Genomic DNA, 20,658 nt, shown 5'->3' on the forward strand with positions numbered 1-20,658 from the left:
GGCATAATACGGATTTATTATTTTGCACTCCTGACATAAATCACTAAATATCTGTCACTGCAACAATGTTTTATCAAAATATTGGTCAAATATCGAAGCTTGAGTCTTTAAACTTTCCATTGATGCACAGTTTGTCCAGATGAAGTAAGACAGTGATGTTTAATGTGCTGTGAAAGTGAAACAATAATAAACTGGGGCCGTCAGCGATGTTTGCACGCAAAGGGGTTAAACAGTGCGCATGCGTGTCTGAGAGTGCATGTGTCCAATTGCGCATGCGTGTGTCTGAGAGTGCATCATGTCTGCAGCCAGACCCTCCTCGTAATTTTAATATACTCGTGAGTAATTAAGTTGGCTTGAGAAAGCCAACTTACTGATCTGCTATTTAAGCTTCTTATTATTATTCTTATGAGACTAAAATTTCTGAACGCTACTCCTCCTAGAGCTTATAGCAGATCTATCATCTGACTGTTTCTATCTATCTATCTATCTATCTATCTATCTATCTATCTATCTATCTATCTATCTATCTATCTATCTATCATCTGACCGGTTCTATCTATCTATCTATCTATCTATCTATCTATCTATCTATCTATCTATCTATCTATCTATCTATCTATCTATCTATCTATCTATCTATCTATCTATCTGTCTGTCTATCTATCTATCTATCTATCTATCTATCTATCTATCTATCTATCTATCTATCATCTGACTGTTTTGTATCTATCTATCTATCTATCTATCTATCTATCTATCTATCTATCTATCTATCTATCTATCATCTGACTGTTTTGTATCTATCTATCTATATATCTATCATCTGACTGGTTCTATCTATCTATCTATCTATCTATCTATCTATCTATCTATCTATCTATCTATCTATCTATCTATCTATCTATCTATCTATCTATCTATCTATCCTAGCAGCATGCTAATAATATTAGAAACATGCTAGTCACATGCTAATCATGCTAGAAACATGCTATTGACATGCAAGTAACTGGCTAACCATGTTAGCGACATGCTAGATATTTGCTGATCATGCTACTAACATGTTAATCATGCTAGTGACATGCTTATAATGGTACAAACATGTTAGCGATAATGCTAGCAACTTAATAATCATGCTAGCGACATGCCAGGCACCTGCCAATCATGCTACAAACATGCTAGCAACATGCCAGTAACCTGCTAATCATGCTAGAAACATGCTAGTATCATGCTAGCAACATTCTAGTCACTTGCTAATCATGTTAGGAACATGCTAGTCACTTTGCTAATCATGCTAGTGACATGCTAATCATTTGCTAATCATGCTAAGTAAATGCTAGTAATATGCTAATCATGCTAAAAACATGCTAACGACATGCTAGTCATTTGCTAATCATGCTAGGAAAATGCTAGTAACACTAATCATGCTAGAAACATGCTAGTGACATACTTGTAACTTGCCATCGAACTTAAAACTTTTTAACTTTTCAAACTTTTTCAAACTCTCTAGTCAGGCAACAACTGCTTAAAACTTTCACGCTAGGCTTTCTCAAGCCAACTTAAAGTTTGTCTTGACAAACTTTTTTATTTAGTTATGTTGGCTTGGCAACAAGCCAACATACTGTTATGCTGTTTAAACCGGGGCCTGCCATTCTTTCCCGACCTGCATGAAGAGATCGCCAGGTCGTGGAAACGTCCATTCTCGGCCCGCCTCTACATCCCCTCGTCAGACTACTATGGGAACGTAGTAGGGATGGGAGAGTGCAGCTATAGAGCGATGCCCCGGGTGGAACAGACGCTCGCGAGCTATCTGTCCCCTGGCGCGGCATCATCTCTGAAGGCCCCGGCATTGCCCTCAAAGCCACTCAGAGCAACATCGGCTTTGGTGGGCAAAGGGTATGCGGCTGCAGGTCAGGCTGGTGCGTGTCTGCACACCATGGCGGTGTTACAGGCATACCAAGCCGACCTGCTAGCTAGACGAGGGAGAGGAGATCAAGTCCCACGATATATCAGAGCTAAGAAGGACCGCTGATCTCTCCCTCCGCGCCACCAAGGAGACCGCTCGAGCGATTGGGCGGTCCATGGCAGCTATGGTGGCCGCGGAGAGGCATTTATGGTTGACCCTGTCCGATATGAAAGAGCGGGACAGGGTCTGCCTCATGGACGCCCCAATCCAGCCGACTGGCCTGTTCGGCGACGCAGTCAATTCTGTCGTCGACAGGATTCAGGACGCCCGCAAACAAGCGGCGGCGTTCCATAAGTTCCTCCCTCGTCGCTCCCTTGGGGCATCTGGGCGGGAGATGCACCAGCCGCTCCCTAGCTTCTCGTACCGCGAGGCCCAAAAACAGAGCGCCGCCTCTCGTGCTCCTCTGCGTCGGGAACGAGAGTCTCGACGACGCTCTCGGCCGAGGACTTCCCAGCCCAAACAAGATCTCAGGGCAGTTATTGAAGCTAAGAAGTCCTCAGCCAAGAAACCCTGACGCCGAGAGCCCAGGGTTTCAGAGGGCAGCCTCTGCTGGGGTAGAGCGGTACACACCGCAGTACACGGTTCCCTTAGTAGATTATTTATCAGCGTGAAAACTACTGCCAAATGTATCTCGATAGGTCCTGCACACAGTAGAAAAAGGCTACCGCATTCAGTTCGGCTCAGTGCCGCCAGTATTCAACGGGTTCGTTCAGACAATAGTCGGCCTCAGGCAGGGTCTGGTTATGGAACAGGAAGTGAAAACCCTTTTAGAGAAGGAGGCCATCGAGGTGGTCCCTCCTCAAGACAGGGAGTCCGGATTTTACAGCCGGTATTTCATAGTTCCAAAGAAGGATGGGGGGCTGTGTCCGATTATAGACTTGAGGGTCTTAAATCGTTCAGTTATGAGACTAAAATTCAGAATGCTCACAATCAAGCATGTTGTAGCGCAGATCAGGTCCGAGGACTGGTTTGTCACAATAGATCTCAAAGACGCATATTTTCTCATATCCATCCTTCCACAACACAGGAAGTTTCTGAGGTTCGCTTTCGGGGGCGAAGCTTACCAATATCAAATACTTCCCTTCGGCCTTGCACTCTCACCCCGCACGTTCACAAAATGTGTAGACGCGGCTCTGGTTCCCCTGCGCATGCAGGGCATCCGCATTCTCAACTATATCGACGATTGGTTGATCTTAGCTCAGTCAGAGCAGGCTGCGGTTCGGCATCGAGATGTCGTCCTCGCACATATGGGGGAGCTGGGTTTGAGACTGAACGCCAAGAAGAGTGTGCTTTCTTCGGTTCAGATGACCACCTATCTAGGCGTAGTATGGGATTCGACCGCGATGCAGGCACGATTGTCCCCTGCTCATATCGAGTCAATCCACATCTCAGTCGAGAGACTCAAAGAAGGCCAGTCACTCACTGTCAAACAATTTCAGAGATTGTTGGGTCTGATGGCAGCTGCGTCCAACGTGATACCTCTTGGCCTGCTGTACATGAGGCCCCTACAGTGGTGGCTCAAGACCAAGGGATTTTCCCCGAGGGGCAATCTACTTCGCACTATCAAGATCACGCGGCGCTGCCTACGTGCCTTAGACATGTGGAAGAAACCTTGGTTCTTGAAACAGGGCCCGGTGCTGGTAGCTCTTTGTCACCGTGAAACGCTAGCGACAGATGCATCCCTTACTGGCTGGGGTGCAGTCATGAGTGGCCACCCTGCCCGTGGTCTGTGGAGCGATCGCCATCAAGCATGGCATATCAATTGTCTAGAAATGCTAGCAGTTTATCGTGCACTGAAGCACTTCCTACCAGACCTAAGGGGTCACCATGTGTTGGTGCGCACCGACAACACATCGGTGGTCTCTTATATCAACCACCAGGGAGGTCTGCGTTCGTGCCCTTTGTACAAGCTGGCGCACCAGATCCTGGTGTGGTCCCAGAGCAAACTCCTCTCATTAAGAGCAGTATATATTCCTGGGAAACAAAATGTGGGAGCAGACATACTGTCGAGGCAGGGGCCGAGGCCCGGGGAATGGAGACTTCACCCACAAGTAGTGAAGCAGATATGGAGAGTATTTGGCAGGGCTCAGGTAGACCTATTTGCATCTCTAGAGACGTCTTAATGCCCCCTTTGGTTCTCTCTAGTTCATCCAGCTCCTCTGGGACTGGACGCTATGGTACAGACCTGGCCGAGGCTTCGTCTTTACGCATTTCCCCCTATTGCTCTGCTCCCGGGAGTTCTGGCGAGAGTGCGCCGGGACGGGGTCCATCTGCTGTTAGTAGCCCCGTTCTGGCCGGGCCGAGTATGGTTCTCAGATCTAGTCTCGCTCCTCGACGGCTCTCCCTGGGAGATACCGATCAGGACAGACCTACTCTCGCAGGCGCAGGGAACGATAATTCACCCTCGCCCGGAGTTGTGGAAGCTGTGGGTGTGGCCCCTGAGGGGGCACAACTGTTAGCAGCCGGTCTCTCAATCGAGGTTGTTGAGACCCTTCTCCAATCCAGAGCTCCCTCAACGAGGAAACTGTACGCCCTGAGGTGGAAACTCTTCACCTCATGGTGCAGAGACCGCCAGCTAGACCCAGCAAACTGCCCGATTGGTACAGTTTTGGAGTTTCTACAGGCTAGGCTCTCTGCAGGGTTGACCCACTCCACGTTGAAGGTCTACGTGGCAGCTATTGCGGCCTACCACGCCCTTCTCGATGGCCAGTCTTTGGGAAGACACCCCCTAGTTACACGTTTCCTCCGCGGTGCGCTGAGACTGAAACCTCCAGTACGGTCCCGTATTCCCCCGTGGGACTTGGTTGTGGTGTTAGAGGCAATGTGCAGACCCCCATTTGAACCTATTCAAGATATCTCAGAAAGACATCTCACACTTAAAACCTCCTTTCTGTTGGCTATCACCTCTCTGCAGAGAGTAGGAGACCTTCAGGCCCTCTCTGTGGCCCCTACTTATCTTGAGTTTGCACCAGGCATGACTAAAGCGTTCATATACCCTCGAGCGGGATATGTTCCTGAGGTTCCCTCTGTTACACCACAACCAGTAGTGCTGCAGGCCTCCTGTCCTCCTCCCTTTCGGGAGCCCGACCAGGCGAAGCTAAATTGTATGTGTCCAGTTAGAGCGCTGGACGCATACGACCACAGAGCTGCCCTGTGGAGAAAGACCGATCAATTGCTTGTATGCTACGGTCCCCCCGAAAGGGGTTTTCCTGCTTCTAAGCAGACTATTAGTCATTGGATAGTCGAGGCTATCAACGCTTCCTATGAGTCCTCTGGTCGTCCCCCGCTGTCGGGAGCCAAGGCTCACTCTACTCGGGGTATGGCGGCCTCCAAGGCCTTCTTAGCAGGTGTATCCATGCTGGACATCTGCAACGCTGCGGGATGGTCCACGCCCTCCATGTTTGTCAAATTCTATGGCCTAGACATGCCAGTCACTCCAGGTGCTTCAGTCCTCCTGACCTAAGCTGTGCTCTTCGGATACACACTAGGCAGGGGTTTGGTAGTCTGGCGGCATTGGTACTAGTTCCCCAAAGCGCTTTGACGCAGCTCAAGTTCCTGAAAAGGAACGTCTCTAGGTTACGTATGTAACCCTAGTTCCTCGAGGGAACGAGACGCTGCGTCTCAGAGCCATACCCCCGGCACCCCTGCCGGCGCTTGCTGGTACTCGAAGCTGACGCCAGCTGCGTGGCATGTGCTTTTATAGCTTCCTGGTCGCTTACGTCACTCCGCCGGTGACGTCACGCTCTTCCACTGATTTCACACGATATTCAGAGTTGCGCACGCTGGGCGCGTTCCCCAAAGCGCTTTGACGCAGCGTCTCAATTTCCTTCAAACTGACAAGCTAAACCAACATATCTGATTATTACAGGGTCAGGGCTCATTAATAATTTATTTCTGGGCAGAGAGCAGTCAGAAAGACGAGAGAAGAATCGCTGCTGCTCAGCTCAGGCACTGTCTCCACGGAGCTCACAACGACCTAATTCATTCTTATTTAAGACCTTTTAAAACGGCGATTTCACGCAATCCACACGTTAGAACACACCAAGAGCTAATTTCCGATGTTTCTGAACTGTTTAAAGTAATAACATGATATATTCGTGGCAGCCAAATGTCCGCGAGCTTGCAATGTATTTCTCTGAACACTTGAAGTCCACATGACAGCCGCGTTTCGGAGCGAGATCGGACAAATAAATAGGCTACACATTTCATTCACACTGACAAGCTAAAACAACATATGTTATTATTACCGGGTCAGATCTCATTTATAAACTAGAAAAAAAGTTTGTTGAGACAAACTTTAAGTTGGCTTGAGAAAGCCTGACCAAAAAGTTTGAAGAAGTTTAAAGAAGTTAGAAGTTTAGTTGAAAGTTGAAAGAAAGATATATTAGTTAGACAGAATGACAGATAGATTAGTTAGAAAGAATGATATAGATTAGCTCAAAAGAAAGAATGATAGATTAGTTTGACAGAAAGAATGCATGCGACTAACATATTTCTAGCATGATTAGCAAGTTATTAGCATGTTGTTAACATGACTAGCATGTCGCTACCATGTTTTTAGCATGTCACTACCATGTTTCTAGCATTTTTATAGCATGATTAACATGCTGCTATGTTGCTACCATGTTTATAGTATGATTAGCAAGTTACTAGCATGTTTCTAGCATGATTAGCATTTTGTTAACAAATATCGTTAGCATGTTTCTAGCATTATTAGCATGTTGCTAGCATGTCGATAGCATGTTTCTAGCATGATTAGCATGTTGCTAGCATGTTTCTAGCATGATTAGCATTCGACTAGCATGTTCCTAACATGATTAGGATGATTTTAACATAATACCAGCATGTTTCTAATATGACTAGCATGCAACTAGCATGTTGCTAGCATGTTTTTAGCATTATTAACATGTTGCTAGCATGTTCCTAGCATGATTAGAATGTTTGCTAGCATGTCACTAGCATGTTTCTAGCATGATTACCATGTTGCTAACATGCTGCTAGCATGTTTCTAGCATGACTAGCATGGGACTAGCATTTTTCTAGCATGATTAGCATGTTGCTAACATGTTTCTAGCATGACTAGCATCATATTTCTAGCATGTTGCTAGCATGTTTCTAGCATTCGACTAGCATGTTTCTAGCATGATTAGCATGTTGCTAGCATGTTTCTAGCATGCGACTAACATGTTGCTAACATGATTAGCATGTTGTTAACATGTTTCTAGAATTACTAGCATGCGACTAGCATGTTGCTAGCATGTTTTTAGCATTATTAGCATGTTGCTAGCATGTTTCTAGCATGCGATCAGCATGTTGCTAGCATGATTTTAGCATGACAGACAGATGGCCTGGTTGAAAGATTCAACCAGACCCTTAAGCAAATGTTACACAAATTTGTTAATGATACTGGGGCTGATTGGGACCAGTGGCACCCTTATCTTTTATTTGCATACAGGGAAGTACCTCAGTCTTCCATGGGGTTGTCCCCTTTTGAACTGCTGTATGGCCGGGACGTCCGAGGACCCTTGGCTCTTCTGAAGGAAACCTGGAAGGGTGGTCACAGGATCCCTGGCTCCCAGAGAGTTGTTTCCTATGTCCTTCAAATGAGGGAAAGGCTTGAGAGTATGACAAAACTTGCTCACAAGAATTTGATTTAATCTCAAAGCTGACAGCGAACCTGGTATGACAAAAAGGCCAGGGCCCGAAGTTTTCAGCTAGGAGCTAAGGTATTGGTGATGCTGCCTAGTGACAATAGTAAGCTACTGGCTAAATGGCAAGGCCCCTTTGAGGTGATTCGTAAGTTGGGGTCTACCACCTATGAGATTGCTTTACCAGGGCAGAGCCGAAAACAGGTCCTCCATATCAACTTATTAAAAGCTTGGCATGAGAGGTCAGATTCTGGAGGGGAGGTCCTAATGCTTCGCAGGGTGGAAGATGAAGAGTAGGTTTGTGAACAGTATCTGCCCAGTTCTTCTAAGGTTTCCTTGGACTTTCAACATCTGTCATTACATCAACAGGCTGACATTCGAGGTCTCTGTAGCCCAGAGGTGTTTAAAGAGACTCCTGGGAGAACTAGTTTGGTAAAGCATAACATAGTACTTGGTGATGGAGCATTACCTCGATGAAGGAGTTATCGTGTTCCTGAAAGACTCTTGATCTCTTTAAAAGAGGAAGTGGATCAAATGTTGAGTATGAACATCATTGAACCCTCTCGAAGTGACTGGTGTAGTCCTGTGGTGTTGGTTCCAAAGAAGGATGGAAGTCTTCGTTTTTGTGTGGACTTCCGTTATCTTAATTCTGTCTCTAGATCTGATTCCTATCCAACATCCAGGATTGATGAACTGATTGATCGCCTAGGCCAAGCTAAATGGATAACCACTATTGACCTTTACAAAGGATATTGGCAAGTCCCTTTGACTGCCCAGGCAAAAGAACTGACTGCATTCCGCACTCCTTGGGGTCTCTACCATTTTTCTGTTATGCCTTTTGGGTTACATGGGGCTCCCACTACATTTCAGAGGCTTATGGATCTGGTGTTGTCTGGCCATTCCGATTACACAGCTGCATACTTGGATGACATTATTGTGTATAGTTCATCCTGGGAGCAACATCTCCAACATCTGAAGGAGGTCTTCCATCGCATCCAGGAGGCGGGTCTCACCATCAACTCTTCCAAATGAGCTCTAGCTAAAAAAGAAACTGAGTACTTTGGGTATCTAGTCGGTAATGGGGTAATTAGACCCCAACTCCAAAAGATTGAGGCCATTCAAAACTGCCCTATGAAATTTTTTTAGGGATGGCGGGTTGGTACAGAAGATCTGTACCAAACTTCTCTGCTCGTGTGGCCCCCTAACTGATTTGACTCTGAAGAATTGCCCTAACCGGGTTTGCTGGACAGAGGAAGCAATGGAAGCTTTCCAGGATACAAAAGGCTGCGGTATGTGAAGAACAAGTGCTTTATTGCCCTCATTTTGAAAAACCATGTGTGTTGCAGACGGATGCCTCTTATATTGGCATTGGTGCAGTGCTCCTTCAGGGTGAGTCAGACAGACATCCAGTGGCATATGTCAGTAGAAAGCTTTATCCAAGGGAGGTACGGTATTCTACTGTTGAAAAGAAGTGTCTGGCGTTAAAGTGGGCCATAGATACCTTCAGGTACTACCTTCTTGGTAGAGAGTTTACCATTGAAACTGATCATCGACCATTGCAGTGGATGGACAGAATGTGGGATACCAATGCTAGAATTAGCCGCTGGTACCTTTCTATGCAGCCTTATAAGTTTAACAGCCAGCATGTGCCCGGGAAAAGTAATACAACTGCTGATTTCCTCTCCCGCTTACCAGCGTGAGATCTGGTTGTGAAATATCCGCTATGAGCCTGAGCAGATCACAAAAAAATGGGTCCATAGCCACAAAACAGGGAGCAAAGTAGTCTTCAATTTTGATAGGTTTATTAATTCTTGCTTACGCAAGATAAAACGTGATCAATCCTCATTAGAGAGGAAAAAAGACCCAAAAATGGTATTTCAGGTAGATTACATCACAGGAGATTCACAAAGGACAAAACTTGGCATAATCCTCTCAAACTGACAGAGGACACAATATCCACACCACCTTTACCAGGATACAATAAATAAAAAACCTCATTAGACAAAACATACACTAATTTTATAGGAGGTGGCCAGCACCATGAAACAAAACAAGGGGAAAACAAAACAATACACATTTTCACAACAACAGGAACAACAACAAATTTGGAATGAACAACGCATTTAACTAAATTTAGAGCCATGGATAAATTCTAGTTCAATGACAAAGAATTCTATTAGACAAAAATCACATTGATCACGACATCACATTTTCCTATGCCCCCTCTTATACATCACAGTTGGTATAGTCTAATTTCCTTTAGAATTCACATAAAACAGAACAACTTCCTGTTTGAATCACTTTGTCACTAGGCTGGTCCATTCCCACAACACAACAGGTATTAAACATTTCAAGTCATTACAAGAATGAACTTTAACAAATTGCGATGTTTGTATAAAATTACATTTTAGCCAAAGAAGAATTTTAACTGGTTTTAATGTTTTAACCTTAAGCCAAATAACTAAGCCCGTGCACTGACTCAGTACAATGACAAATAAAGATTGTAAACCAAACCAATATAGTAATGTCCTTTTATTTGATCAACTGCAAAGATGAATGTATGTAAGAATTGTGTGGTTTAAATCCAGGCCATCACATGGTCACACCACATACTGACAGTTTTTCGCACCCCTCAATAGAGTAATAGTGCACATTTTAGAGTGGCTGTGTTTACTGTGACCAGCCTAGGTCAGACCTGTTCAATAATCTTGCTGTCTAATCAGAATGATATGCCACACCTGTGAGGTTGATGCATTATCTCGGAAAAGAAGTACTCACTAACACAGATTTAGACCAATTTGTCAACAGTATTTGAGAGAAATAGGCCTTTTGTGTACATGGAAAAAGTCAGCTCAAAAAGTTCAGTTCATGAAAAATGGGGGCAAAAACAAAATTTTGCATTTCTAAATTTATTCAGTATTTATTTATTTATTTGCAGGAAGGAACATAATTGAGCAGACACAACATTTTCTAAAATTTTAGACATAAATGGGAGATTTGAAATGGGTCTGTAATTTAGTTCACTAGGATCTAGTTCTGGTTTTATAAAAGAGGCTTAATCGCTAGCTTGAAAAGATTTGGGATGAGACCTAGAAATAACGATGAGTTAAAAATATTCCAAAATTATTCTTCTGCTACAGGTAACAACTCTTTCAGTAATTTAGTGGGTTCTCTAACCTTTTTTAATTTGACCAATTATTTAGTCCAATTAATTTATGGATAAACAAAGCAGTTGAGAAAAATCAGGCAGGTTATCTGGGAATGGGTAATGTGTAGTCATATAGATTATATAAATAATATGCAGCATGCACGATACAAGGCAGTGGTCAGTAACATCATCACTTTGAGGTACAATATCTGTATTAGTAAGATCAATTCCATGCAGTATAATAAAATCTAGCATATTATTAGGGGCCAAGCGTCAAGTTGGTGTAATTCTTCTTCTTCCGTTTCTTCCGCCATCGCGTCTATGGCAGCCTCTAGAAACTTTTGCAGGAAAGTTGTGAAATTTGTCACACTGATAGAGGACAGTCTAAAAACTAACCATAGGAAATTTGACACCTCTAACTTAATCTCTGTGGCACCACCACTTGTTAAAATTTTCAAAAATATTATGCTAATAAATTATTTTTTCCTCTGCATCCTTGGCTCATGAATTAAAAGTGTTTCGTCACAGTGCCACCTAGTGGTCAGGTTATATGAAAAAAAAAATCATATTTTTGCTTATAACTTCTGAAAGATTTGACCAAAAGTCAGAAAACTGGTCTCTTTAGATTCGGTGGGTCATGCCAAGTCAAACTATATCACATTTTCTCAGGTCAGCCATTTTGAGGACATTGGCCATTTTGAATTCCGTCATAAAATGCTGTAATTTAAGAACAAACTGACGAATGATAATCCAAATGTAGATGTCGATCAACACCCCAAAGTTATTACCTCTTCATGGGTTGACATTTTATCCCATCATGTTACACAGGTTTGGTGATGTTTTATGTCTGATGATTGTATTAGATTACATGTGGAAGCATCTGTTGTTTCGGTTTCTTCTTTGCATGTGTTTTGGAAATTCTGTACAAAAGATGTGTAATAGCAGCCCCTACCATATAACAATTAAAAACATGGATTCCCGGAGCACAAGTAGCTATAGCTCAAATATATTTAGACTTTTTTCTAAGTATAAGTCAAGTATACTTAAATGTCATTATGTCTAAAATCTCTAGGGTATATTTGTAGCAATAGCCAAAAATACATTATATGGCTCAAAATTATAGATTTTTCTTTCAAGCCAAAAATCATTACAATATTAAAATCATGTTCCATGAAGATATTTTGCAAATTTCCAGCCGTAAATATATCAAAACTTAATTTTTGATTAGTAATATGCATTGCTAAGAACTTCATTTGGATATCTTTAAAGGAGATTTCCTCAATATTTAGATTCATTTGAATCCGCAGATTCCAGATATTCAAATAGTTGAATCATGACTAAATGTTATCCTATCCTAACAAACCATACATTGATGGAAAGCTTATGTATTCAGCTTTCAGTTTACGTATAAACAGTCTGGGCTGGGGAGTAACGAAATACATGTAACGGCGTTACGTATTTAAAATACAAATTATAAGTAATTGTATTTCGTTATAATTAAATTTGAAATAAGATCAGAATGCTCAGAGAATGACATCTCGTTGCTGAACTGCCATCTGCTATGACTGAGCTAGTATCAACCAATCGTCAATGTAATTCAATATCTGGAAGCCTTGGTTTTGCAGAGGAGCCAGAGGATGCTTTGTAAAAGTGTGGTTAATTTATGAATGAATATAGCTAGAGCTGACTGTGCATGATTCGCTCCAAAACAAAACGGACATAAATCGCGTGCATCCCCACCCCTTATTATAGTGAGGGCAGAAAGAAACAAGCGATCTAAAATGCAGTATGCTTTTCATATGCAACAGATTGAGATGATGAGTCCTCAATCTTCTGAAGGGGAGCTACATTTACTCCATTATGTTTATTTTAGTAACTTTTTGGAAGATGTGTACTTTTAAGAGTAGATTTATTTGTCTGTACCTTTACCTCTTGTTGTTTAATTTTATTATATATATAATCACCCACTCTACAGAGGGGTGATTATTGATTCAAGCATAAGGGCAGTGTGACAATGAGGACCCACGGGCCTGACTGTCTGTGAATCATTTAGCTCTTCAACACATCAGCGAGAGGAGTTCTAGGTCAGAGAACGTGCATAAAGGTTAAGGAATTATTAAAATCTCTGGAGACTGCTCAGGGTGAGAAATGAGTAGTTCACACCTGGCCAGAGGATAGAGAGCATGTCTCAAAGCATGTACTCAGAAGAGTAATAGCACTTCCATTATACTGGGGACCTAGTAATAGTGGTTGCATTATACTTGGGACCTGATGCTGGGAGACTTCCTCAAAAGCCCAGGCTGCATGTCCAAGCTGAAGATTAGGGCTATCACCAGCCTGGAACCAGAACCGATGAGTGAACCATTACTGTAATCAGTGGTTCAGCAGGAGGTTCTAACTTAGCAGGTGGGTCAACCTAAAGTCAGAAAAACACAACAGGTTTGAGTAGCACTGCAGAAAAAGGCTAGCATCATATACACAAGAACTAGCAGTAGATTAGATAAAAATGCATCATACTCACCAACCATGGATCCCGCACATGATTCGGCTCATGATATAGGCTGGAGGCTAAGTCTGAAGCCTGGATAACTCATAGAATGAAGAATATGAATGAAGACTGGTTTCATCTGGAGTTTTTGAACGAATACATTTTAACAGTCACTGTTGGCATATTAGGGTAAGATCTTTGTGTGTACTGTAAAATTAGTTTAAAGTGTAATTTAGTCCTTTTGATCATAACTGCTGCAACCTCAGTGTTTATATCCAGACTACTTTTATCCCTATACTTTTTTGTTATTAGCTGATGTTTGAAACAGAGAAATAAAAATATTGTAGTTGAAATCACTGTTAGTAAAGCTGTTTCAAACAAGCTTACATGACCAGTGCTTTCCCTGGTTCAGCGGAAGCCTGAAAATAGGTTTAATATTCTGGTGTGTTCAGAATTTTAAAGGTTTACTAGACATAATGGAATCATTGTCATTCAGGAATAAGACTGTTTGCAATTTTTTTCAACTTCAGTGGACTGATGATAAAACAAACAGAAGTTCAACAACTACTAACACTTCTTATCACATCATTGATCTGACTGCTGGAGTCAATTACACATTCTGCATCAGTGCTGTGGCAGCAGATCAATCAACAAAAGGAGAAACTGTCTGCATTTCACAATTTACCAGTATGCAAACTTATAAAGTACATGTTTAATACTACAGATCTAATAATCAAAATAAAGAACAGAACTGGGGGTATAAATATAAAGGGCAAATGAGGGGGGAAACAAGGAAAAAGCAGGGATTATCAATTAAGAAATGAGTAGCAAACAAATGAGAACATTCTTAGAAACCAAGTAAACAACAAAGCATGTACAAAAATACATAAAGGTGGACACTGGGATCAACGGAATGAGAAAACCTAAAAATTAAGAGTCTCTGAACTCAAATAGGAGTAAACATGATATTGATTTCTGACCCACGAAAATGTTTTTCCAAGTAATTTGTAAAAGCACTAGAGTTATTCCCACTTCAAGCTTGTTTTTATGCTGCTTTTTCTTTTTAGTAGAAATATCATACAAAGCTCATGTTAAACAATACATAGATCAAAATACTGCCTTACCCCTTCCAGTCTATTGTTAGTTAATTTGTCCCACAGTTCACATTTTATCGTTTATGTATTTCTACTTTGCTTGTGTCTTTCGTGATGCTTTTTTTCAAATCATAGATAATTTTTTCTTTCTCCTAAACACAGAGCCAGGTGTGATCAGGAATCTCAGTGTGGCCAATATCACAACATCATCTGTGTTTCTGACATGGGATGAACCATTTGGTAACAGATCTTTCTTTAAACTTCACCTGACTGATGATAAAACAAATAAAACTACTAATAATACTTCCTATAACATCACTGATCTGACTGCTGGAGTCAATTACACATTCTGCATCAGTGCTGTGGCAGCAGATCAATCAACAGAAGGAGAAACTGTCTGCATCTCACAATTCACAAGTATGTAGAATAAAGAAATCTCTTGCTATAAATTAGTAACTATGTTAAACTGTAAAATGTCTGTTTTGTGCTACAAAGTATGTTATAAGAATGATGCAATGAAATTTAAATTGAGTGCGCCTTGAGCTACGTTTTACATAAATGCATAAAACTGGTACACACGTGCAACAGATCATTACCTAAAATAAGTCTCTTGGTCCAAAATCCAACAGGAAGTACATTACTTTGAATTTCATGTAAGATTTTTGTGCAGTTTTTGCCATTTCTATTCCTCATACTTTGATAAACTCGAATCGGATCATCTTCAAATTTGATGAGGGTCATTATTAGGGGTGTAACAATACGCGTATTCGTATTGAACCGTTCGGTACGAGGCTTTCGGTTCGGTACGCGGTACGCATTATGTACCAAACGGTTCGTTGGACTAATTAATTATATTTGAAAAAAAAAGTGAAATATAATGATATGCGTTCAACAAGGTAGCCCAATAACCCAAACGATGTAACAGGCAACGCCCCTGACACCCCCGAAGAAGAAAAAAACACCAAATTATATGTTTATGTTAGGCTACTCAGTCAGGCGCTCGCTCACTCAGTACGCGCTGAGTAAGCGATCAGTTCATGCACGGTACGCGGTGGCCAATGCGTTTAACAGACCAGAAATAGAAGATCCTCCAATAACCAACAGGTCTGGTGTTTGAGTGCACTTTGGATTCCCTGTAAGCTATAATGGTGATGGCAAGAGAGTGGTGGATAAAAAAACAACGGTATGTCACATCTGCAACATGACAATAGTGTACACCAGCGGGAATACAAAAAAAAAAAAAACACCAGCGGGAATACTTGAAACATGTCAACTCATTTACGCCGACATCACCTTAGTGTGTCAGTATCTGGGAAAAGACGAAAAAAAGGAGAAACATAAAGCCCTTTCACACATACAGACGTTTCCGGAAAATTACTGGTAAATTTCCATAAAGAGGTCATGTGTGAACAGGATCTTTTAAAAAATACCGGTAAATTCGTTCAGGAAATTTAACGGTATGAGAAGTTGTAACATTACCAGTAAATTCGGAATTATGCTGTGTGTGAACGCAGAAGGAAAATTACCGGTAGGAGCACGTAAGAGTTCAGAACGCGGTGACGTAAGACGTCTTCCAATCATCAAGCATTCACCCAATGTTTAAGAAAATAAAATAAATGTCATCCATCCAACTGAAGCGACAGTGAAATTAAGGCGCTTCCTATTATCCGGTAGGATGAAGTAGCCTAATTTGTCGTCATCTGAGAGAAACTGTTAGTGATGCAGTAACATATGATAAAATAACTGTTAGCTAACTGTCGCCGACAAAGTCAGGTCATCAATAAACTGAAAACATTGTGTCTTAATATCTAAAAAATAAACGACCATCACAAACGAAGTAGTATTGGGAGTATTTCTTGTTCCCATTATGACTTTTGTCCGTCTATTTGGGGGTTCTGCTACTCCACAAATCTTGTAGGCCTAGCTCTACGTGGATCTCAACCCGCGGCACGGCATGAAATCACACGCTGCCCACCATGCCGAACACAATAAATAATAAAAACAATAACTTTAAGTTTTACAACTTAATTTTACAACTTAATTTTAATTTTAGTTTTTACATAGGGAAAAACAGATAGGGCACAAACGAGAAGTCGGAGCAGTGAAGAAGAGTGCTTGACATTCGGCTTCAACTTTCGGTTTGCCCCGCAACTCACTTGAGGATGTTCAGCACGTCTTTTTTTCCAATTCTCCCAAAACAGCTCATACTACTGTTTGGAGCAGTTTTTGATCGTTAAACAGGCATATAGGCTAAGTTTTTTTTTTAAAGCGGCCAGCACAGAGAGAGAGTTTACATAGCCTATGTTTAGCCTTCTCAAATCATCACGAATTGTCTAAAATAAAATCTACAGATATAAAACAGTTCAAGCATAACGATGTTTTAACGTTGAACCCAGATGCGCGCTATATGTATATTTTGTGCGGAGAACGCAAGATAAAGCACGCTTTTTTGGGACATAGGTGCCAGCGCGATCATGATATAACAAAGAAATATAAAATAAAGAAATATAAAATAAAGAAAACAAACATGCTTTCTGCCGTCTCATCTTGAACAGGAGAGCGTACAAAATACCGAAACACAGCGAATACATGCCTCACAGACATGATAAATATATCTATAGAAAGCTTTTAATTACTAATTAACGAAATAATAAAAACAAACAACAAAAAATCTAAATACAATCATAATCCGTTTAGGAGGCGCATCTAATGAGGCAACTTCATCCTTGGGGCACAGACTCAGAAAACACTAGTCTATTAGTAAATAATTCAAATATATTTTTACTATTTCCCTCTGTCACATTCATGGTAATTTTTCCGGTGCTTTGGGACATATTTTGAACTCAATTTATACGCACAACATGTTTATCTGCGCTGATAGATTATTTGATATGAATTTGGATCAGGCTACATTTGTGAATGCACTGTAACGACAGATAAAAGAGGAGGAAGCAATTGCAGGCAATCAGATGTAGTTTATTGATAAAGAGTGTCCAGAGTGTTGGCAATGGCAAGGAAGGTCTACGGTGGCGTGAGAAGAGCGGGATGGTGAAGTCAGCGGTGCAGGTGAAGGTGGTCAATGGTTGGAACCAGGAACAGACCGGAACACTGACACGCGGACGACAACACGAATCCAAACCAGCACACAAACACGGAAGACGGTAATCCAGCTAGTGCATGGAGACATAAGAGAGGATCTGACAACAGAGAGAGAGCGAGGTGAGTATAAGTAGCAGAGGTATGATGACGATCAGCTGGAGCGAGACAATCAACACCCAGGTGATGACAATCAACTAAACGAGCACATGGAGACAACGTAAGTACAAAAACAATAACAAAACATGACACGGAGGAAACACTGGATTTCCTACCGTGACAGTACCCTCTCCCCTAGGACGTCACCTGACGTTCCCAGCCTGCTTTACCTGTAGATTGTAATCATCTATAAGGTGGTGATCCAATATGTCCCGAGCAGGAACCCAGCTCCTCTCCTCCGGACCGTAACCTTCCCAATCCACCAAGTACTGAAAACCGCGTCCCCTCCGTCTAGAGTCCAGAATACGATTAACCAAATAGGTGGTTTCCCCATTAACGAGACGAGGCGGGGGGGGAACCGGAGCAGGCAGATTAAGACGGGAAGAAATCACCGATTTAATTTTGGAGACGTGGAACACGGGATGAATCCTCCTGTACGCCGGAGGAAGGCTAAGACGCACGGTAACCGGATTAATAATCTTGGTAATAGAAAACGGGCCAATAAATTTGGGAGCAAGTTTGTTAGAAACGGACCGCATAGGAATATTCTGGGTAGAAAGCCACACTCTTTGACCGACGACGTAACGGGGAGGCTTCGACCGGTGGCGATCGGCCTTAGCCTTGGTGCGCGACCTAGCCTGGAGCAGAGCTCTGCGAGCTCTGGTCCAGGTGCGGTGACACCTCTGGACTAATGCGTGTGCGGAGGGGACCGAAACCTCGGATTCCGTACTGACAAAATTAGGTGGTTGGTACCCTAAACTACACTTAAATGGAGACATGCCCGTAGATGACACTGGCAAAGAATTGTGTGCGTACTCCACAACTGAGAGTTGCTGACACCAGGACGAAGGATTATTGGAAACCAAACATCGTAAAACCCTCTCGACATCCTGATTGGCTCGTTCGGTTTGACCATTGCTCTGGGGATGGAACCCGGAAGAAAGACTAACAGTCGCTCCTAACAATTTACAAAACTCTCGCCAAAATTTGGACACAAATTGGGGACCCCTGTCAGAAACCACGTCTGTCGGGAGGCCATGTATGCGGAAGACGTGGTCAATGACAGCTACCGCTGTTTCCTTGGCTGAAGGTAATTTGGGCAAGGGAATAAAATGAGTCGCCTTCGAGAACCGGTCCACTACGGTTAAAATCACCGTATTGCCTTTAGAGGGCGGGAGGGCGGTGATAAAATCTAGCGAAATGTGGGACCAGGGTCTTGAAGGGACAGACAGCGGTAAGAGTAACCCATCTGGAGGTCGATTGGAAGTCTTACCAATAGCGCAAACTGAACAAGCCAAGACGAAATCGTGGACGTCACGAGCCATACCAGGCCACCAAAATCGTTGCTTGACCAGAAATCTAGTTCTACTAACCCCTGGGTGACAAGCAACACTGGAACAATGACCCCACTGGAGAACGTCTGACCGTAACCTCTCCGGCACAAACAATCGGTTCGGTGGGCAACGAGCCGGGGGCGTTACCCCTTCTAAGGCGGTCAACACCTTCGATTCGACCTCCCACCTGAGCGCGGAGATAATGATGGTCCCCGGTAAAATGGGCTCGGGAGTAGCAGTACGATCGGAACGCTCAAAAAGACGGGATAAAGCATCGGGTTTGATGTTTTTGGAACCCGGCCGGTAAGAAAGTGTAAAATCGAAACGACCGAAAAACAATGCCCACCGAGCCTGCCTGGAGTTAAGTCTTTTGGCGGTTCTAATGTATTCGAGATTCTTATGGTCCGTCCATACAATGAAAGGTACACCCGACCCCTCAAGCCAGTGACGCCATTCTTCCAGTGCAAGTTTGACTGCCAACAACTCTCGATTGCCAATGTCATAATTAACTTCTGCAGGAGATAAACGGTGAGAATAATACGCGCACGGATGCACCTTTCCGTCTGAGGATGCGCGTTGGGATAACACTGCTCCTACCCCCACCTCTGACGCGTCGACCTCCACTATGAATTGACGTGAGCGATCAGGGGTGACGAGAATGGGAGCTGAAACAAAGCAGCTTTTCAGTTTGGCAAACGCAGCCTCAGCTGCGTCTGACCACCTGAACGTCAAACTAGGGGAGGTCAAGGCGGTCAGAGGAGCGGCTAGTTGGCTGAAATTGCGAATGAAACGCCGGTAAAAATTGGCGAACCCCAGAAATCTCTGCAGGGCCTTGCGAGACTCTGGGGATGGCCAATTTACCACAGCCTTAACCTTCTCAGGATCCATGCGAACACCCTCAGTCGAAATGATGTGTCCTAGAAAAGAAACAGACTGTGCATGAAAAACGCATTTCTCCGCCTTGACAAACAATCCATTCTCTAGCAACCGCAGAAGCACTCGTCGTACGTGTTGCACGTGTTCCTGGAGAGACGAAGAAAAGATCAATATGTCATCCAGGTAAACATATATGAACAGATCGACCATGTCTCGCAACACGTCATTAACGAGTGCTTGAAAGACTGCCGGCGAGTTGGTTAGCCCGAACGGCATAACGCAGTACTCAAAATGGCCTCTAGGGGTGTTAAAGGCAGTCTTCCACTCATCCCCCTCCCTGATGCGGACCAAATGATAAGCATTACGTAAGTCCAATTTAGTGAAAACGGACGCTCCCTGCAACCTCTCAAAAGCTGAAGACATAAGCGGCAAAGGATAGGTATTCTTTACCGTTATGTTGTTCAGCCCTCGGTAGTCAATGCAAGGTCGCAAGGATCCGTCCTTCTTTCCCACAAAAAAGAACCCCGCCCCCGCTGGAGAAGAGGAAGGGCGGATAAACCCCGTTGCTAGAGAACTGGATATATATTTCTCCATGGCCGCCGTCTCTGGAACAGACAAAGAATATAACTTGCCCTTAGGCGGAGAAGTACCTGGCAATAACTCTATCGCACAGTCATAGGGACGATGAGGAGGAAGAGAATCAGCACGAGACTTACTGAACACCTCCTTCAGGTCGTGGTACTCCGCGGGCACGCTAGCCAAATCCACTGCTTCCCCCTGAAACACAGACTCAGAAACATTAACACCAGCAGACAAAAGACAAGACAAATGACATTCCTCGCTCCAGCTAAC

The 20,658-nt window shown here is 43.1% G+C and overlaps 1 protein-coding gene across 7 annotated transcripts in view; it reads left to right on the forward strand.

Annotated features, from left to right (window-relative positions):
* Window positions 1–20,658, forward strand: part of LOC113043576 (receptor-type tyrosine-protein phosphatase eta) — a 236,704-nt gene that overhangs the window by 76,077 nt on the left and 139,969 nt on the right. For all 7 annotated transcript variants that reach the window (XM_026203048.1, XM_026203051.1, XM_026203049.1 and 4 more), the window contains one exon: window positions 14,504–14,758. In XM_026203048.1, the coding sequence (XP_026058833.1) occupies window positions 14,504–14,758 (255 nt within the window). The remainder of the gene's footprint in view (window positions 1–14,503; window positions 14,759–20,658) is intronic.

Source organism: Carassius auratus, chromosome 25 (assembly GCF_003368295.1).
Source record: "Carassius auratus strain Wakin chromosome 25, ASM336829v1, whole genome shotgun sequence".
Taxonomy (NCBI): Eukaryota; Metazoa; Chordata; class Actinopteri; order Cypriniformes; family Cyprinidae; genus Carassius; species Carassius auratus.